This window comes from Micrasema longulum, unplaced genomic scaffold (genome assembly GCF_059751315.1).
Source record: "Micrasema longulum isolate JH-2025_06_02 unplaced genomic scaffold, ASM5975131v1 h1tg000996l, whole genome shotgun sequence".
Lineage (NCBI taxonomy): Eukaryota > Metazoa > Arthropoda > Insecta > Trichoptera > Brachycentridae > Micrasema > Micrasema longulum.
The window spans coordinates 194-22,437 of record NW_028278184.1 but is presented as its reverse complement, the minus strand read 5'-3'; the positions used below and the strand labels follow the sequence as shown (position 1 = coordinate 22,437).

The window sequence follows — 22,244 nt, the reverse complement described above, 5'->3', positions numbered from 1 at the left end:
CTAATGTTCAACATAGTACTTCTCCAATTTGAAATGTTAAATAAACTGACTTGCGTTTTCTTTTTTTTAAGGCATTGCTCGAAAAAGATGGCTGCCATTCCACGAATACTTCATTCTGAAGCTTGCGGATGAGTCTTCTACGCCAAATTTAAGACCTTTTACAACCACGGCCAATGGACAAGAATTTACTCCAAAAATACACAACAAGAAAGGTTTTAAATCAGGTCATAGTTTCAATTGCCTGAACTCGATTTCATTGGTTTTTCATGAATTGCAACACTACAAAGTCCAAATCAAACTCGGAACTGATAGTAACTACGATGTCACCCACTACCGACAAGAACTACTACTTGGCGATATACATTCGAGAATTGATGGCAGAGCTTCATACAAACCGACTGCTTACCAAGTACCATTGCTAAAAGTCGATACATCATTTGCTGATACTTTTGGAATAGAAAGTGACTCCCTGATCCGAAGTGAATCTCTACTCAATCTTGATGCAAAAGGAGTGGAAGATGTGAGGGGACGCGTTTATGAAAAGAGTTTTGTTGGTCATTTTGATGCTGGAAAAATTGAGCATATCGATTCCATAGTATCATCCAAGGATGTCAAAGAAGAAATGAGTGAAAAAGTCCTAAAGAAAAACTTAGATATCTTTCATCACTGTCCCGTTTGCTCAACTATTTCGGCTGCAAATGAAAAGTCTCCTCCCTATTTGATGACTAAACCAATGCTACCCCTCTATCTTGCTGGTGAATGGGTGTCTCTGACATGCGAAAACAGACCAATGGGTTTATATTTAACGAGACATTTTAAGTTTTATTCGGGAGATAATACTTGGATTGTAGAATATAAATTTTATTCTGATACCATATGTTCTGGAACGAGTTTTTCAGTTACCGCAGCTGGACACTTCAAGAAAGGGAAAACAAATATTCACTTGCCTGGTTCTTCGGAAGTAGACTTCCATTTGGAAAGAGCGTCACTCACAGTATTCGATCCTCATATGATGGATCATTTACAAAAGGATCCGGACTGCGGTTTAGGTCCCTGGAAGTTAGGAATTCCTCGAGAAATGTCAAGCACTCATGGCTGTAAAATCCTCGGCTTAGTTGTACCCAGCGTCGAGTATGAACTTATGAAGATGGAGATTGATTTCCAAGGATCACCGTTGCTGTTTATGGGACAAGCTGACACCGACAACAGAAGACGAGGCGTGAAAGAAAGACCAACAGCTTACCAACCCCCATTGGTTCAATGTCAAGACTTGCCTTCGTATTCAGAAAGCTTAAGAGATATTTTAAGTAGTCCATTATATGCCGATGATGCGTACAGTAATTACGATTTCAGAATATTAGCTATGGACACTGATAGTTCAGCTACAAAATTGCACCATGCAAAATTGATTGTCGTTTTTGTATTACTCTTATCTTATTTAATATGATTTAAAACAGCCTTTATTTGCATTTCTTGATCTCAGTAACTTTGATGAGACACTGTTGGGTTTAATTTGTAAATATTGTGAATATGTTTTCGATTTTCAATAGTTGATATTTTCTGTTAGCATTAATTTTATAAGTGTATATAAATTTGTAAATAAAATTTCAGAGACCATTTTATTATGCCTTTTCGAATCGAGAGCTCGGTGTCGAGACGTAGTTTCAACAATTATTTGACAAAAATGTTGTATAAATAAATACAATTGAAATGATCGCTTTCGAATTCGTACAAAATACACGTTAGAATTAATATTTGAAGCACCAACATTGTGATTTTCCATGTTAAACTACATAACTAAATATTTTGTCTCTGTAAAATCTTTGCGTTATAATCTCCAACAAAGGAACAGTCGTGTTCTGAACCAGACGCGTATTAAATTTATGATGTAATTTTACGCAAAAAAAAAATAGTTTTGTAGGTATATAATTTAAAATACATTCTGTTTATTTTAGCTTTTACACGTTCTAGATATACCGAGCTCCTGATTTTTTTTTCTTCGTGAATCTTGTGCCTTATAAATTTAATATATAAAAAATGTCCTATTTCCTATAATATGTTTTATTTAAATCTATCAATAAATGTTTTGTGAGTTTTGAAAACAAATCTTCACAGTTTTTGGGCAAAACAACCAGTGAATCTTTTTAAGTAAGAACTAGAATATATGTAAATATAAATATTCATATTATAAAGTGTAAATATCTTAAATTAGGTTAATTAAGTAATGTCGGGCAAATTGTCCCAGTGATAAACTAATAAAATACCTTCTTACTTTTAGAAAATATCTAATATCTAATTGACAAACTTGTAAATAAAATACATCATTATTGTTTTAGACATTAAGCAAAATTTTATTGTTTGAGTGGATAAACATTTTACACTTGCATGTTGTGTAAATTTTTAAAAGAATATGAATTGGTTTATTTATTGTTGGAAATTATCTATTTAGTTTTTTAATGCCGTGTACTCATATGATCTATTATATTTATAATAAAATATATGTGAAAAAAATAAAATTTAGTTTTACTTAATAATTTGTATTCCAAAAAATAAATAATTTACAATGATATATCACACATGCCCGTTTCTTTTAAATTTGCGGGTTTACCTTTTATGCACAAATTCCTAGACTCAATTCCCGACATTAAATATTTATGTCAAAACTATTTTTATGTGACAAATAATTACGGGAAGGTATAAGAAGATTGGTAAAATGTCATGTGTGGTCTGTATTGTTGTATGGATGTGAGTCTTGGACTCTGAAGGTGAACACTATGAACAAGCTGGAGACTTTTGAGATGTGGTTGCATCACAGAATGCTTAATATATCTTGGACAGACCTAATAACGAGCTCAGAAGTCTTAAATCGAGCTAGAACGAACAGAGAACTCTTGACCACCATAAAAGTTCATAAAATTTCGTATCTCGGGCATATAATGCGCGGAGAAAAGTACCACGTGCTTCATTTAATTTTGAAAGGCAAAATTGAGGGTCACAGAGGGACTGGAAGAAGGCAGATATCCTGGCTGCGAAATATACGAGACAGGACTAGCTTCAGGGCTGTGGAGCAGATTTTCCGGGTAGCACAGGACAGAGAGACTTTTGCCAGAGTGATTGCCAACGTTGGGGATACCTGACAGGGCACTAAGAGAAGAAGAAGATAAGCTGCATTACCGATGCAGTGCCCTAAGCAATACTGGGTGCAGATTATTTTGTAAAATTAACATAATATGTTAAATTAGTTAATTACTGACTATTTTTCAGTAGACATCTCTTTTAAAAATAAAAATTCCCTGAAAAACCCACTTGGTTTTTCTTTTTATTTATTTTGTACTTTTTTATTTTACATATTTTTTATTTCTACAAAAACCACTAAAAATTATGGAAAAAACAGCAGAAAATTAGTTATTTCGATTGAACATGATATTTACACCAGATTAAATAAAAAAATTGAGTTTCTTAGTTTTGCAGAGCAAAAAATAACGTATCGTATACTTTTTATTAAAATTTATGGTTTTAATTTTCAACGGGCCAAACCTAAATCTCGCTGCCTAGCGACAAATTTACAACTGGTTGAAATTAAAATGGTTTGGGTCTAAGATATTGTTGTGCATTCTACGATTCTACTAATTTAGTTTTACGACTCATCGAGAGGTGGCAAAAAATATTATTTTTAATAATTTATTCTTGCAAGTTATATCTATAACAAAAAATTATATAAGATGATTTTTTAAGAAAAAAAAACAAGTATTAATTATGTAATCATATTAGTCAATGAAAAAAATTTCTGGTAATACAATACTTATAAATTTTTTATTAACGTTAAAAACACATTTTAAAAAGTTCGTAAATTACTACACATCATCCGCTGCCTAGTTTGAGCATATGGTGTCTGCAAAGAGTCTCCATGCATCTCAAATAATAAACCGTCGGCGGCCTCCGTGGTGTAGTGGTCAAGACGCTTGACTCACACACGAAAGGTTCCGGGTTCGATTCCCGGTGAGAACACAAAAATTAAAATGTGATTTTTCTCAAGCCTGGGTGTTCTGTGATGTAATTCACCACTGTAATTGGGTCTCCTGGCCTGTTGTGGTGCAAAAATAAATAAATAAATAATGTCTTGTAATGTAGGCAAGCGAGGTTAAAGCTCTCAGGAGGCATGCGCAGTATATGGCCAACCGTATCTCCTCCCCTTGATGAAAGTTGTCACCGGAGTTTGCCGCGTCAGTTCTCTTATTACTTCTCTTAGTTCATTTAATAATAATAAGAATATTTGGCTGATTAATATAGCGCCATTTATGTGAAAAATCACTTCAAGGACGCTTTACAATGATTGTATACTTAAACTACATTCTAACTAAACTAAAGTGACATATTACATTTTCAAAATTGAGGGAATGATAATCTAAAGAAGTGAAATTTTTTGTTGGGATCTGAACTGACTGAGACTGTCAATGATTAGGAAGTTTGAAGGCAATACTTGGTTCCAGACAGAAGGGCCGGCAACGGCAAAAGCACAATCTCCGAATTTAGTGTTTGGGGAGCGCTGAATTTCGACAAATTTTTCTCTTCCAGAATCAAATGCTGACCTAAGAGTAGATTTACTTTGACATGTATTTTCCCTAATACAAAGGTCCGATAGGTATCTTGGAGCCATTTCATAATGGGATTTAAATACGGTCCAGCAAAGCTTGTATTTTATTCTCTCTGAGCTTTTTAAGCAGTGCAAATCTCGAAGATGTTGTAAGATGTGATAATATTTTTTTACTCCCGCTATAAGCATTGCAGCTACATTAAAAACAGATTGAAGTTTATTAGTTTGATATTTTGAGAGATTTGCGAAGGTATGTTTCATTACAGTAATCTAGACGCGGAACGACGTAAGCATTTACAAGAGCTTTAGTTGCGTCTATAGGAATATTTCTCCGTAGGGATTTGATCTGTCGGAAATGGAAGAAAACAGCACTTACCGTTTTATTGACCTGAGAATGAAGAGAAAGATCTAAATCTTAATGAACACCCAGTAGTTTAACATTTATACTAGGGGTAAAATCACAACCTGTGATTGAAATTGAAGATCGGTCTTCGGTAATTAAGTGCACAAAAAAAAACATAAGAACGAAAGTATTTTTCTAAAAAATATATATTTCTGTTATTATTTGCAATTTTTAATGTGTAAAAATGTGAAATAACACCACCTACTTATTTTTAAATTCTGATCTGTGCAATTAATCTTTCGTTTTCGGGTAAACCCACAATCCTCAGGACAAACAATTACAATCTATTCAAGTTGACATTCTACATCCCCTCTGCTTTTGAATAAACAAATGTATTAAAGAAGGGAAATTTCCAGATAACCTAAAAATACGATCAATTGTACAAATATTCAAAGCGGGTAATAAGATGGAAATAATAAATTATAGACCAATAACCATATTAAATACCCTATCTAAAATAGTAGAAAAGGTTATAAAAAAACAATTAATTACCTGTCTTGAAAAAAATTCTATACTATCTCCTAAACGATTTGGCTTCAGAGAAAACACAGGAACATCAAATGCAATAGCCAAAATAACGAGCTACATAAATGATAATCTTGACAAAGGAGAAAATTGTATAGGTATTTTCCTCGATTTATGCAAGGCCTTCGATACTATTAAACACGACATACTTTTTGAAAAACTTAGAAATATAGGAATCCTTAATAAAGAATTGGAACTGTTCCAAAGTTACATGAAAAACAGAAAGTAAATAGTAAAGATTAATAATAAATCTAGCGACGAAACCGAAACTTCATTTGGCGTCCCTCAAGGAAGCATAATTGGACCAATTTTGTTTCTTATCTATATAAATGATCTTTGTCACTTATCTATAAAAGGTTCTATAATTAGCTTTGCTGATGATACTGTGATACTATCTCAAGGAAGCTCATGGGATATTGTATTTGGAAAGGCTGAAAATGTAGTAAAAAAATGGTTTGACTCAAATTATCTAACACTAAATCACTCGAAAACAAAATATATAACATTTAAAATTAATAATAAAACTATATGTAATCCAAATCTTTTCTTAACTATTCACAGCTGTAATTATAATAACAAAATTCCGAATATTTAATGTATTTGTAAATCGTTGGACAGAGTAGATTCAATTAAATATTTGGGAATTTATATAGATGGGAATTTAAGATGGACTCATCAAATTAATCATATTAAAAATAAATGGAAAAAGCAAATTTACTTTTTTAAAACTATAAGAAATATAATTAGCCTAAAAGAACTTGTAAAAATATATTACGCAACTACTCAATCAGTTTTGGAATATGGAATCATTGGATGGGGACGTGCAAATCACACACTGATCAAGCAAATAATAATTGGACAAAAAGCTTTAATAAAAATTATCCTAAGAGTCCCAATCAGAACTATCTCCCTCGGTATATTTGAAAATCTCAAAGAAAATTCTATAAAACAACTTTATGCAAAAGCTTTGTTACTATACCCACGTAAACTATACTCTCTACCTTCCGCCACAAATACAATAGTTACTAGATACTCCACCATGATGCTGCAAAAAAATAAAAAAATAAATACAACCTTCGGTCAAAGAGGATTGACCTACTACTCGGTTAAAGTGTACAATCTACTTCCATTATCCATAAGGACAATAAGTAAGTTCTCAAAATATAAAATGGCTATTAAGAAATGGATAGTGGAGGTGGGTTGCGCACGGATCGATGAGTGGATCAAGCCAAATATGTAAAATGTATGCACTGTTTATAAATTTTATTAATTAGTCTATATTAATTGGTTATGCTTTTTATGAATATTTTTGTTTTTTATTTTGTTTATTGTGTTAATTATAATTAGGTTAATTGGTTTAATTACGTTTTTTTATTGTTCTTATTTTGTTATTTTTTTTTAACTTTGTTAAATATATTTCATAACTTCGTTAAATATTACTATCTTAGGCATTTTTCACATTTTTGTAAAATGTTTCCCTCGGCACGAGACACACCCCAGTGAGGGAACATTATTCTGTATAAAAAAAAAGAATACAAAGAATGTAAATGTATAAATAATTAAATAAATAAATAAATAATAGGTTATGCTTGACACATATGTTAGGTATATGTGCGTGTATGTATGTTTGCATGTGTGTGTGTATATTTATGAATATATGAAAACATGCGTATATATGTGTATATGTATGAATGTATATGTATGAATGTATATATATATATAAATATATATATATATATATATATATGTGTGTGTGTATGTAATGCATGTGTATATGTATGAATGTATATATATATATTTCATATTTGTATTTGTTTTTAGTTTTTAAATGCAAGATTTTTAATATGTTTTTTCTTTAATTTTAAGATAGAATAAATAAAATAGTTGGTTTGAGACCCCTGAAACATTTTATATACTTATACAAGAAGTCATACTTGCTTCCTATGTATATGGGTTCATGCTCACTTTTTCACTGACTAACTGACTGTTCACTGACTTTGCAACAATAACCGATGAACTGAAGATTCAGTCTGTATAATAAGCTCTTATAAAGGTCTATTTTTTTTTTGCTGAATTTTTGTGACCAACAATGTGTGCCCATGTAAAATTTACAAACCTAAAATGCATATCTTTTTTACTACTTTTCTTCTATACTTTACTCTTTTACCATAAATCATTTATTATACATACTTTTACTGAGTTTAACCATAACAATTAACTATGTTTTCTTTATATTATAAAACTTTGTTTTTACCTTTAATTTTGTACAAATTAGCTACGGCCGTTAGTTATAATAATAAATAAATAAGTAATATTATAACTGACTTCGACAATTGGCTGGCTCTCCATAATTATTGTTAGTACGGTAATAATGTATTTTTGTTGTGTGGAAACTAGGTACTTTAAGCATAAATACATATTGCAGTAAACACAATAAATTAATCAAGATTACTCTTATTCTGTTATCTTCCGAGTGTAAAAGATAAGCAACATATCAGCGTATAGTAATTAAGTCAAATGATGCTGCGAATGTAGGTTTTTAAAATAAAACCAGTGAGGTTGGTTCTTGCAACCAATAAACATGGAGTGAATGTACAACTCTTACAAAAGAGTTTTTGATAAAGAAATCTTAAGTGATAAACTTAAAGTTTTAATTTCCAGGGTGTTTTTAGAATAAAAGATATGAATTAAAAAATAATCATTAGTATTTTTTTGTTTTGCGCATTTGATTTCTACGATAAAGAACGTGGATTTGATTCCGTAAAAGGTAGACATGACATTAATTATTTATTTATGTAACAGGTAGGTAGTTAATACATTGACTAGATTGTTTTACGATTAATGATTAAAAAACTTTTCGGAAAACATTCCTATTTTATTACAAAACAGAAGCTGTTTTCAAATTGTTATTTAGAACTTTGTATTTTAAACTTTTACTTATGACTAATGATCAAATGATCGGACACTTGGTTTATTTATTTAATTAAATAATGTATAGTATGTAATATACATTATATTACTTACTATGAATAATGAAGGAACCTTCATTACATGTTTTTTCGTTTTTAATGCTGTTCTTCTCCAAAAAAGAGCGAAGCTCTTGTGCATGGAGATAGATTTACGCTGAATTAGTATGTGTATAATTAGAAATTATAATTATTAAATGTTGACATTTTTTAATAGTCCGGTACGTATTATTTAGGTGTAATTTTTTTACGTATTATTTTTTATTTTTAAGTCTAAGACTTTTTTCGAATATACGGCTTACCAATGCAGTGAATGCAGTGAAAGCAGCCTTCTATACACAGTGCCTTGAGGATGATCGATGGATAATACAATTTCTGAAAATTCTTACATCATACGTTTGACAAAAATGTAAATTAATGACATAATACTTTTTTTTGTAAATTGTACTCTAGCATTATGTTTACAAATTATGCTATTCATTATTTCTCTATTTTATTTTTTGAATAATCTTATAGACAACAGGTATTTTTAAGTACTAAAATTCTAATTTGTCCGCCACGTGGTCAAATGGTCAGCGTATTTGCGTACTATGCAGGAGGTCTTGGATTCGGTTCGATGGACGACATGAAATATTTATTTAATAATTGTTTTTACACTAAAATATTTCATAGTTCCTGAACAGGCGCCTGAAACGTAAGATTGGTAATCTTACTTACATGTAACAAAAATTATAAATATTCGAATATTTTTCCCTTTCCATTATAGATGTAGAAACGGAAAACAGAGGTAGAAGTTTAATGTAAAATAAAAATACGTATTTATGTATATAAACGTAAAAAAAGGCGTCCCTTATTTAATCAAAAAATTAAAATTCACTGCAGTTGGTATAAGAAAGCAGTGGACTAAGCACCATTAGATGCAGATAGGGAGTAAAATTCGTTGTTCGTTATTTTATCCGTGTCCGGACGGAAAAAGAGTACAGTTTTGTGAGTAAAATATATCGAAAATTTTCAAATAATTTTTATTTATTTGACTCCATGTCCACTGTCCTATATAAAGAAAATCGAGTGGAATCATCTACCACACTTGAGATCCCGGTTCGATTCCTGGAAAGGTCGATACCTATTATACCGGTTTAAAAAGTGATTTTAAATTACTTTTTAAACCGATATATTGTCTTTGGACTGACCTAAAGTCGAAAACTGACGACACCTTACCTTCATATAAAACGTCATCGAGATATGCTGCATTTAGTTTACCAACTAAAGGTTATTAATTAATATGTCTTTTGAGCTTATACCAAATATCTGAACGACATTATTGATTATTATTAAAATTCTTTTATTCGATTTAATGTTTAAAAAAATGTATTCTTTCATGTCAAACACCCCGAAAATCCGATAAACGGGACCACTACATAAATGACCTTCGACAGGTTTCAAGTTGGTACCGTTGGAATTACGATACTAAATGGGACATCTCAAGAGGATAGAATATACAATCGTCCATACGAGTATAATGCAAGAATTGTGTAAATGGAAAATAGTGGTATAACTGTGCCTAATATCGAACGCATACTGTGCCTAAAATTCAAATAAACCCATTTAATCCTTTCAATTGAAAATAAATTTCGGTTAATAAAAAAAATGTTATAGGCATATTCTTTACATACAAAAGGAATGACTTATAATTTATTTATTATTTATTTAAATATATTAATAACTGCGAATAGCTATCGAGTCAAAATCACTCTCCAGAACTCTGGTTCTATGTATATCACAATCAAAACACAGAACTTTATTCTTTATCCATCTAGACAGGAATGATTTTTTTTAAAGATTAGTAATTAGAAGTAGAGAAAAGATCATAAAAAGTGTCTATCTTGTAATTTTGGCAGGATGTTGCATTGCTTGAAAACGAAAACAGATCGAATATATTTTGATGTTTGAGTGTTCTCTGTCCCGTAATAATTTGAATAATATTAAAGAATTTTGTAACTAGTTTATTGTTAACTAACATATTATTTATTGTGTATGCAGTTAATTGGTAGAATTCCATGTTAAAATTTAGTCAGGTATCCAATTTTAAATACCATTATTGGATTAAATACTACTTTCATTTTTTTACTACTAAAGAGTGTTCAATGCGACGCGTTCCATCTTGATAGGAAATTATTAAACGTCCTAACAAGACAAAACGAGTTACATTATATTCTTGTATATTTTAAAATATAAGAGTAATATTAAATCCAATGATTTTGAATACTTTAGCGAAATTAAAATTAACATTTTGTTTACATTTTCCAGAAAACATTCAAAATGGAGAACATCACGGACTACCACAACTCAGAAATGAAATTAGACTATCTAACATTTTCGCTGTACGATTATTTCTTTTTCGCCGGAATGTTGGTAGTGTCAGCCCTTATTGGGATATATTTTGGAGTTATAAAAAAACAAAAGACAGCTAATGATTACCTGCTCGGAGGGAAGAACATGGGTGTTTTTCCAATAGCGACGTCTTTAGCTGCCAGGTAAAAACTGCACATAACTTATTACCACCAACGTTTTAACAATAATGCTGAAAGTTCATGGCAGCTTGAATTTACCCAATTTAAGTATATAAAAGAAAGAATATACGCTTAAAAATGTACGTAATATTTCTATCGTCTAGTTCATGGGTGGCCAAAGTGTCGACCGCGTATCCATTCCTAGTCGCTCGCCTCTTTGATGCTTCGAAACAAGAATCCATTTATTCGGTTTTATAATATACTGTACGTTTTTTTACCTTTCACACAAATTACTATTTTATATTTTTTTTCATTACTTTGGTTTTGTCCACCAAAGAGATAGCTTTAAATGTAAACTCGAAAGCACCATCTAGCAAATACTGATCGAGGACAAAACCCTTAAATTAAAATGCGATTTTTTTTAAATCTCAAACTTCTTAATGAAGTGATTTTTGGAATTTACCTTATGAATAAAAATATCCGTGTTTGCAGAGATGTGCTTGTCATTTTTTTTATGTAGTTTACTGGGCAATTTTTTTTCTGCAATTGTCTACATTGAATGCATTAAAAACAAAACATCGCTCCCGTTTGTTCACAAAAAATTATAGGTTACTATGAAGTCTATTATGAAAGTCTTGATGAAAATATGCAATAGCATGTTTCCAGCGCACCCCCTGATCCTAAGTACATAAAACGTTAATACTTACGAATTTTAAAGCATAAAACCGCCAGCATAGTCCTTTGAATCATTGATATACGTAAGCTTCTTCATTATTGCATATTGAAGAGCTATTATTTTGTTATTTATAATACAACCAAGATAAATTCGCATTTAAATGATCAAGTTATTTGTTTTTTATGTTCATATTTATTGAACTATTTATCAAACACTATTGAATTTATAAAAATAATAATGTTCCCTTTAATGAGATGCTCCCCGCAAAAAAAAATATTTTGGTATTTGTACATTACATGTATTTTTGTGAATTAATGTCATAGATAGGTAAACGTATTTTTAAACTGGGTAATAGTATGGATGACTTTTTAGTTACATTTCTGCTATTACCCTTCTTGGAATGCCAGCCGAAGTGTACACCTACGGAACCCAGTATGCTGCCACATGTCTCGGGAGTATATTGGCAACCATCATCATTGGATACGTCTTTCTTCCAGGTAAAATAAGAACTTAAATTTTTCAAAGATAACAAACTTAAGTAAACTAAAAGATACATGCTTTTTATAGGGACATAATACAGTGACAAATAGTATATATTGCATACTTTTGACCACTTGCTGCAACCCGCTTTGGTAGTCTATTCACTAATCTCGTTATGTGGTTACATACAAACACCCTATTTAAAACAATTATGACTTTTAACCACAGCATAATTCTCAAATGAAATGAAACAATAAAATAACACAATTTTAATATTTAAAGTTTTTATGCATTATTGCCTTTTATAATTTCGTATTTTAGTGTTCTACAACCTCCAACTAACGTCCAGCTACGAATACTTGGAAATGAGATTTTGCAAGAAAGTTCGCCATACAGCCTCCTTCCTATTTTTGTTGGATTGCGTGATTACAGTTCCCATTGTTATGTGTGTTCCTGCTATGGCTTTCAATCTTGGTAAGTGTTATAAAAATTACACACTTTACTTATTAAATGAGAATCAACTTGTAACATTTCGTTATAAGAATATTAATATTTTTAGAAATGCAGTCAAACGACAATAAATAATGAGTATTTTACTGTTTCCATTTGCAAGAGTTTAATCGAGATGAGAACGATTTTTGAAATAATAGCTCTTGCAAAGGAATATGTTATTTCTATTTTAAGTAGACGAATATAAATGTATCGAATATGGAATAGTGTAAGAAAAGATACTCACTAATTATGATAAAATTATTTATAAAGTATTATGTACATTAAAATCTTTGGGAACATAGTTATGTAACCTAAAAATGTAATCGAAACATTTTTTTTGATACATGGAAATGTCCTTATTTTAAAGAAAACGTTAAGCAATAGAAAAAAAACTATTTAAAAAAAATGGTCCTAATATGGGATGCTCCAATTTTTAAATTTTGCATGCAATCGATATAATCGGCCCCTGAATACTCAATATGGCAGGCTTGGTACTGGATTTACTCCCAGTCTTTGGTTTCGCGCCTCTTTGTTAACATTTTTTAAGGAATCTGGAATCCGGATAGGACATAAAAAATATAAATAAATTTTGTTCTACTAGAATACCATATTAGAAACAATGTTTCTCATTTCAGTCATGTTAAGATCGCCCATATAGTTCCTATTAAGAACAAGATCAGTACAAACATATTCACAGAAAAATCAACTTAAATCTAACTTAAAAACATAATATCTATGCTATAATATTGTCGAGCAGTAAAATATTGATAGTTTTGTGTATAAAGTGAAACTAAAATATTAAATCAGAAACTCAAATATCAACGTGAAACTTAAATATCAAATTAACTTCAATCTAACATTGGCACACCTGTGCAGTGTGCAGTGCCATACGTTATATTATTTGCCGAAAATGTGCTGGATGTAAATAAATTTACCTCGTTATACTTCATTATAAATTATGAAATTAAATAAAAATGTTTTTTTTAATTTTTACAATAGAGAGAGACCACAACAGTTTCGAATGAGTACTCTTTCCTTCTTGAAACAGTCATCAATCTGTGGAGTACTCTCCCAAAATCATGTCCTTAACCAATAGTGCATAGGAAGCATTGGAACGCTAAATATAGCGTATCTCGATCATCGTTTACGAGAAGGCAAGCTAATCAGTCTAACGCTTCCGGTACCAGTTCAGACACACTATTCATGTCGATTCTACCGGGAATCAAACCTGTGACCTTAACCATGGTAGACAAAAATCCTCTAAACAGCGAGGTGGACATATCCCCACTATTCGACTCCCCTTTTCACAATTTTACTTAAGAGCAGTCATCAAGTTGAAAACACTTGTCCAGGGTTTAGGTTCTATTTCACATACGGAACTGCAGGTATTTTTCACCCGCCTGGGCATAGAATTGTGTTCAAATATAACTTCCATCTTCATTTCTCTTTCCTCACCTAATGGTAAATAGGGCTCTGCATTGGAACACCAAATACAGCATATATTGATCATAATACGAGTATGCTGTAAGACATGTAAGATGATCAGTTTTACGATCCAGGTGCCAGGCCAGGGGCTATACAATATTATAGTATAAAAACACTTAAATATTTCATGTCAACAATCAAAATCGAATCCGAGACCTGAAGGTACGTAAACACGTTGATCATTTAACCACAAGACGGAGAGATATACATTTAGTAACACTGATAACGTTTATTTCATTTCATTTTAAATTTATTTTCGTTTTTTATTTGAAACTTTAAACACTTTTGGTATTGTTATTTGCAGTTACAGGACTTGACATAAAATATATTACTCCTCTTGTAAGCTTCGTGTGCATCTTTTATACAACAATTGGAGGGTTGAAAGCTGTTGTGTGGACAGATACAATACAGTTTATTACGATGAATGGAGCAATCGTTGCAATACTCATCCTTGGAGTGTATTCAGGAGGAGGATTTACAAAAATATGGACTATTTCTGAAGCTCAAGACAGGATTCATTTTTTTGAGTAGGTAATCAAAAAAATTATTGCAGATCTTTAATCAATCTCAATTATTTTAGTGTTACAATACAAGTGTCTTTGATTACTTTGTAAGGTTTTAGTACATTCATGTATTTTATACACTTCCAAACTTATTGCTATGCGTATATTTTTTCCAGTTAAATTTATTTGTAGATGTGAACTATTGTAATTAATGAGTAATAAAGATTAACGTTTAAGTGATTTTTCAAGGCAAAAAAAGTTTTTTAAGGGAAAAAAGATTATTACTTAGTCGAGTTGAATGAAATAGAAATAAATAAGACTGATAGGAATTCAAGAGAGAAGGGAATAGGTAAGTCTAGTATGGTCCTCTTTTTTGCAATAAATATGAATATTTTTAATCCCGAGCGGGTAAAATTCAGCAACAAACATTTGGACAATACGCCAAAAATAAGCTAAAACAGCTAAAATAATATGATTGATTAAGTGTAATGTTAAAGAAAAAAGTAAAAATAGGTCAAATAATTGACCCGGGTGAATCTCACCCAAATCATCAAAAGTTTGAGGTTTTTTAAGATAATCAACAGGCCCTTATAGATTGGAATTAATAACATATAATGCAGTAAATTAACTCAGCCTGAACAGTTTTAGAATTAGTTTTAATTTTTAATAGGCATAGTTATGGCATTATCTAGGCAGACATGGCAAGTGAGTCATCGCAACTTAGAAGTGATAACACCGCTTGCTTTTTAATGCATGCCTTTGCTGTAGGAACACATCGATAGTACTGTTTAGTGGGATTTTGTTAACTGTTAAAGAAAGTGAAATAATAATAGAAAATATTAGAAACAAACAGAAATGTTTTTTTTAAAAAACGCTTGTTTATTTTAAGTCTAGCTTTCATTTTCAGTTTTGATTTGAACCCAACAAAGCGTATTTCATTTTGGACAGCCACAATTGGGATGTGTTTTGGATGGGTGTCGTCTCTTGGAGTAAACCAATTATGCATTCAAAGATTTTTATCAGTTCCCACTCTCAGGGACGCCAATAAGTAAGTTATTTTTTTGCCTTTTTCAAAAGATTACTGTTTCCCAAAGCTCTACTACAGCAAAAACATTTTTTTACAGGGTTTTGTACATCTACAGCATAATGATTTCGATAATTAAAGCATTATGTCTCTTCTCTGGTCTGATAATGTTTTCGAAATATTATGGATGCGACCCTCTCACCGCTGGAGTAATAACAAGATCTGATCAAGTAAAGTTAATTTGAATATTGATAACTACTCGGATTTCATTTGTTTCATTAATCGACTTTGATCTGATGGTATTTTTGAAAATAATATTTTAGATTCTTCCTTACTACGTCATGGACACTGCAAGAAATATTCCTGGGTTACCTGGTTTGTTCATGGCTGGCGTATTTAGTGCTGCTTTAAGGTATGACTTATATTTTTTTCATGAAATCCATGTCCGCTCTCAAAATGAGGTATATGGGTTCATTAAATTTTCTGCTAAAGCTTTTATAAATTTACGGGATTTGTTACCTAGGTTTGTGACCCAAAATTTGTACAAAAATTACCTTTGGACGTTCAAATTAATTAACTAATCCAATATCCAAGTGCTACTACTACTACCACCATCACACCATTTCCCCCTAGGGGTAGGCAGAGAGAATGGACCGCCACACATGTCTATCCTGGCATACATTTCTAGCTTCTTTCACATTCATAAATCTTTTCATACATGTCCTTCGGTTCTGCCTGCTTTTGACATGACCATAACTATGATTTTGGTTTATTTGATTATGCCACGTCTTTCTTGATTGTCCTCGTCTCACGTTACCGTTCATTTTTGTTAAATATACTTGTTTTATCATTCTTTCGTCTTCCATTCGTTCTACATAACCAAGCCATCTCAGAGACCCTTTTTAATTTGATCAATTATACCTGACTCAGATTTACACTCTCGCATGATTTCATCATTCGTAACCCTGTCATACATTAATTTCCTAAGTCATAGAGATCGTATTTTAACCGCGTTCACTCGGCTTTTATCCTTCCTCTACCAGTTCCATGTTTCACTTCCATACATAAGTGTTGAGGCTAAAACTCCGTAGTGCACTGCCAGTTTAGCTTCGATTGACATACTTTTATTAGTAAATACTGTGCTTAGTGCGCCGTTCTTTTTTTTGCCCGTATTTTTCAACATCTTTTTCTATTCTTCCATCTCTTTAAAACATGCTTTCCAGATGCACAAATTCGTCTACTTGTTCAAGACATTCGTTGTTTACATTTATTATGAATTCAGTAACCTCACATCCCCTTTTAAAGACCCTTTTTGACTTATGAACTTTCATTCATCACTAATTCGCTCTCCAGGCATACCATCATAAATTTTAGAGACTATTTGTTGCAAATCCTCCTTGCTGCTCGCAAAAAAAACTGCATAAATAACGTATTATCAGCACTATGATTTTTAAGGAGTTTTGTATTTCTGAAATTAATCCGCGTGTAACGTCTCAAGTTTTTTTCGGCTTCTTCTCGGTCAGTTCTACCGATTGGTCCGTTAAAGGTAAATAAACCGGAAATATTCCAAAACTCTGTTATCATTTGTTGATTTATACGAACTAATGACGTAGTTCAAAGTAGTTCATTTTTATTTAAATATTTTTTAATATTTTTTTCATACATTTTTTTATACTTTGCAGTATAATTTAACTCTCTATTTTTTACCGCGCGTTAGATAAAATAGTTTTTATCTAATTTCCCGTAGGGCTGAAGTTTCTCATTATTTGCCGTGATTGGAAATGCTCGAATAATTGATAGTTTATAGGCTCTCCTGATAAAAACGATATTAAATATTGGAATATTTCAACGTTTGATAAGTCGTTCATATTGTGAACTAAAACGCAGGAAACTCTTATTTCACCTGCATGGCCATTTTGCGTGATGGTTCGTGACATGTGTTTCGGACTTAACTACTTTCGTTGACACCAGTGGTGGTAAAAGTTGTCGTTCGGTATTTAAAATCTCGCATACAATATCGCCCATTCTCTCCTGTATAACATAGTTTTTTTTGTGGCCTCTTCGTCCTCCGATATCATCTTGCACAAAATTTTGATTTGTGTCTCGTTAAACATGTCTACTTTTAAATCGATAGTCCTTGAAATATAGCTTGATTAGAATGACAGCTGTCAAACTAATTTCATTAGTGATGGGAAATTACTGATCACTGATCAAATCGATTTTATCAGTTATTTCATGCAACCATGAGAAACTCTGTTTCCGAAAATTGACATAAAAAACGCAAAAACAAGCCTGTTATAGTGTGTTTAACACAATTATTCAACAAAAAATGAGAAATTTATACTTTTTTCATGAACAACATCAAATTAGTTCTTTTTTTATTCGATCAAATTACATTGATTAATTTGTCCCATCCCTAACGTTTTTGCAAAATGATGTAACCTTGTAAGAACGTTATTATTAATTAGGTTTATTTTAGTTTTCTTTTAGTTTTAACGCTGATTTTATATATTAATGTTGATTTATGTTTCAAGCATTGTATTGACAAAATAAATTAACACGCCAGATACAAATGATTTTTCGTGTGTCAATATAAATAACTCCTTTGACGTTACTACAAAGTTATGCTGTCACTTTTTCTGACAGCTGTTATTGTAATCATGTTACATTTTCAGGACTATAAGTGCTCGCACCAAGACAAAAAACCGTGGAATGTTTTCTCGATCGCTAATCGCATTGTTTCCAGATCGAAATGGTTCCTTCCGCCTTTTCATACATTTACGCTACACTCAAGTTGATAAATTTAAATCTTACAATTAAAAAATGATTTCAAGAATACGCGATAACGAAGTTTTTTGTTATTCGATAAAGTCTCAAATAACAGAACGTATCGATTCAAACAGTATTCGAAATGCTCACCTAGGCTCGACGTTTGGCCGGCCGATATTATTAACGACCGAAAAGTAGGTAGTTTAATTTTTGATACGAAATAAATAATAATAAATTTAACGAAAGGCACACGAAGATTTACGCAAATTATTGTTTTGATGAATTTACACGATTATTTTTTTTTTGTTTTATTCAGAAAACATATAGTCATACATAATAAGTATTAAAAACAACGATTTACTAACATGAAAAGACCAATCAAGTCTTCATAAATTATGCAAAAGATGTAAACATTAAATGTGAAAAAAAATAAATAAATGAGAAACTCAAGTGAGAAAAGAATAATTGTTAACATTTGCGAATTCCATGGAGGTTATCATTGGCAAAAAATAAAAATACTGAATACTCGGTATTTTTATTATGATTATTATACGTTTCAAAATACAAAGGAATAATGTTGTAATGAAACGGCTAAATTGCCTTTTGCAAAACTTATAATATGAACATATTTGGTTTAATTTTTTTTTAAAACACACATCATTGTATACTCAAGATTTGGAAATAAAAATTAAACTAAAAATTATATAACACATTCAGTAGAAGTTTAAAACAATTAAAAGTAAATGTAAAAATCGAATAAAATAATAAAATATTTTAAAGGATAAATATGACAAGAAAACCGTAAAGCAGTGTTTCATATAACAAAAATACTAAGGGCTAAATTACCATTCATCATCTTTGAAAAAGTTAAATCGGTTTGATTTACAATAACAATATCCTACACTCAATATGTCCGATACGTGGGAACAATCATTGCCGAGTTCCCGGAGTCTATTTAATACAACATTATGAGTATACACTGTCCGTGAATGGTTGCTATAAAACAGTGGTATTCAACCAGAATACAGAATTATTTTCTTCGACAACGTCTCGCGAAAAGGCAATATGTTCGAATATATTATTTATCCGCGAGATGCACCAAATTACGTTCATTATTCCTTCGTAAAAAAATGGTGTATGTTCGTTTGGTATTCGTGTGTAATGTCTCAATTTAGGAATTAAATAAAAGGGATAAGGACTTACGTTTTCCTTCCTTTGGCCCTCGTTCCTGTTCCAGGATAGCACTACATCGTTTTATTAGCACGTGACGTTACTTGAATTGATCTGGACAAGTTATCTCAGATAGATTTTAAAGATGCGCTTTGCCGTGTGTTGTTCGTTGCGATGTCACAAGAAGTACTGTTTTTTCTTGACTTCCGCCGGGAAGGAAGTGACGTCAGTGACTGAAAATTCAAAATAAGGGGCAACGGATTTTGAAGGATACGATGGTTTGACATTTGAATCAAAATACACACACATCCGAAACAGTATAAAATTGCATGATTGATTAATAAAATTGCATGATTGAAAAAAAAAAATTCGTTTTTCGTATTGCTTGACAGCGCCTCCGCCGTTTTTTTCGTAATATCAACGCCGGTAAAATTGTTAGATGGAAGAGTAGATGAAATTTGGATGTATAAACGGGCAGAATTGTGAGTGTTACACAGTGTGCAAAATGGCCACTTAAACCAGCCAATGACAGGTCATAAGCCATGTAAATGCCTAGACTTCGATATTCGATTTTCAAAAAAAAATTTCATCTCTGTTGCTACAAATTTAGATCAAAAAACCTTTCTGGGGAGGAAATCCAACCTGTCAACAAACATTTGGATATACTCAAAACATTGTTGATACACATTTTCGTTCATAAATATCGATTTTACTTTTTACAGTCTCGCTACAATCCGTGGCCCTGTTATAGGTCCTGGCGAATCTACAGATCTGGTGGCTTCTAAAAATAATTTCAAGGCTTTTAAAAAGTTTTGTAATCATTTCGGCCAATTTATCAGGACCAATCAGTTTAATCCCAGTCTGTAAAGATTTCACTTCCCTCTTTTCTCAATCCGATGAAGTGAAAATTATGTACTTATGAATTACCTTCTTTCAGCACAAAGATTATAAGGCTACGAGATTACAGAGAGCTCCTTTCCGGTAGTTTTTCTCGCTCGGCAACGTGCAACTTTTCCATGTATGTGGGCACCGCCAAGGAGACTTATGTCCTTAGATGCAGTTTACCTACGGTTTGTGGTGGGTAAGCTTATACCACCTCGAAATGTACGATGTAGTTAGCGTCTGTAATAGAGGTCCAGTGCCGCGATTATGAATTTATAAAATTTATGTTTTATTATATAAAATTTGAATGCGTATTTGTAAAATAAAAAATAATAATAACTAATGAGGAACTTCAGCCCTACGGGAAATTGGCTACAGAAAATGTTTTCTTGCGCGCGGCAAAAATTAGAGAGTAAAAATGTGTAAAATTGAATAAAAACTGCAAAGATTCTTGACAATGTACGAAAAAAATAACTACTTTGAACGACGTCACGATGGTTCATATGAATAAACTAATGATAAAACAGATGTGAGAGATATCCGGTCTGCTTACCGTAAACGGACTTATCGGCAGAACTGACAGAGAATAGGTGGAAGAGAACCTTTGACGTCACACATGGAGTTTTTTAGAATTACAAAACTTTAAAAAATGAAAAGCGCTGATAATTCGATACATAAAGCTTGAAAAACAATTTTTGGCCTGAAAAAAAAAACACTGAACTTCCTCATTACTCAAGTAAAACTTGAAAAAGTTGTTCTATTTCAATTTTAAGTAAATATATAAGATAAAATAAAATCTGACTAGTTTGATGTCCACATTCTTCTTCAGTTCCATGTCCTCTTTTCTCAACACCATTGCTGGGCTTGTCTACAAGGATTTTTTCTGCCTGGTCTTTCCGAATGCCATATCTGACACCAACGCCAGTTACGTCATGAAGCTGGTGGTGGTCGTCTTTGGGATCCTCAGTATGTTCATGGTGTTTCTGGTAGAGAGGCTGGGCAGCATCCTCCAGTTGATGATCAGCTTCTCAGGAGTAACAAATGGAGCTATGCTGGGGACATTTGTGATGGGAATGATCTTTCCAAGAGCTAATTCAAAGGTATTTTACATAATTACATTTTAACCCTTTATCGCATACAGATATCTGGTTTGAAGTATAAAAGTGAACATGTATTTTTTCTAGAATAGAGATTCTCAAGAAAGCTATCGTGTAGAATTGTTATAAGTGCATGAAGTGCTAAATATGGCCAAGTAATACTGTAGGATTTAGGTAGTTGAGGGTTGGTTGAAGCTCCTATCCCAGTTAGAGACTGACAGAGAAGACACGAGGTTGCTGTTTAGTGCGTATTTATTACATGGCGAATAAGAAACATGACTGGTTGCGTAGCGACAAAGATGGGTTGAAGAGACTGCACTTGAACTACATGCTGGAACAGAGTGACTGCGTTGAGCTGGACTGACTGACTGAAGTGATTTTGTTAGGCCGACTGACTGGCGTTGTCGCGTCCTGATGTCTCTTAATAGGGGACGTTCCTTTGTAGTTTATTTCTTCATGGTAGGGACAATGTGATTTACTGCAGATCGATGATCCCGATTTCATGTCCAATACTGATAGAGTTGTATTAAATGTGATATTGGATTCTACAGAAAATTATGACATTGCTTTCTACGGTCATCACACTATTTCAGGTGAAACGTTTTAGCACGTGTGTGTCATCGATTATGGACTATAAACCCCACAATACTTTTTCACGTAAGGCTGTA

At 31.9% G+C, this 22,244-nt stretch overlaps 2 protein-coding genes across 2 annotated transcripts in view; both read left to right on the top strand.

Annotated features, from left to right (window-relative positions):
• LOC148277668 (protein APCDD1-like) overlaps positions 1-1,910 on the top strand; it is a 44,756-nt gene extending 42,846 nt beyond the window's left edge. The window contains exon 4 of the mRNA XM_088232563.1: positions 72-1,910. Within this exon, the coding sequence (XP_088088689.1) occupies positions 72-1,447 (1,376 nt within the window). The 3' untranslated portion in view covers positions 1,448-1,910. The remainder of the gene's footprint in view (positions 1-71) is intronic.
• Positions 1,911-8,053: 6,143 nt separating this feature from the next.
• On the top strand, positions 8,054-21,618 carry LOC148277667 (sodium-coupled monocarboxylate transporter 2-like). Its single transcript, XM_088232564.1, has 9 exons — positions 8,054-8,289; positions 10,796-11,022; positions 12,047-12,171; positions 12,476-12,628; positions 14,436-14,658; positions 15,542-15,682; positions 15,759-15,888; positions 15,982-16,070; positions 21,309-21,618. The coding sequence occupies exons 2-9, from the start codon at positions 10,808-10,810 to the stop codon at positions 21,601-21,603; spliced, it is 1,371 nt and encodes a 456-aa protein (XP_088088690.1). The 5' UTR covers positions 8,054-8,289; positions 10,796-10,807; the 3' UTR covers positions 21,604-21,618.
• Positions 21,619-22,244: the final 626 nt, after the last annotated feature.

Coding starts and splice junctions, on each gene's coding strand:
- LOC148277667 (XM_088232564.1), top strand. CDS start 10,808: ATGGAGAACATCACGGACTACCACAACTCAGAAATGAAATTAGACTAT. Junction 12,629..14,435: donor TGCTATGGCTTTCAATCTTG/GTAAGTGTTATA, acceptor TGTTATTTGCAG/TTACAGGACTTGACATAAAA. Junction 16,071..21,308: donor GTATTTAGTGCTGCTTTAAG/GTATGACTTATA, acceptor ATTCTTCTTCAG/TTCCATGTCCTCTTTTCTCA.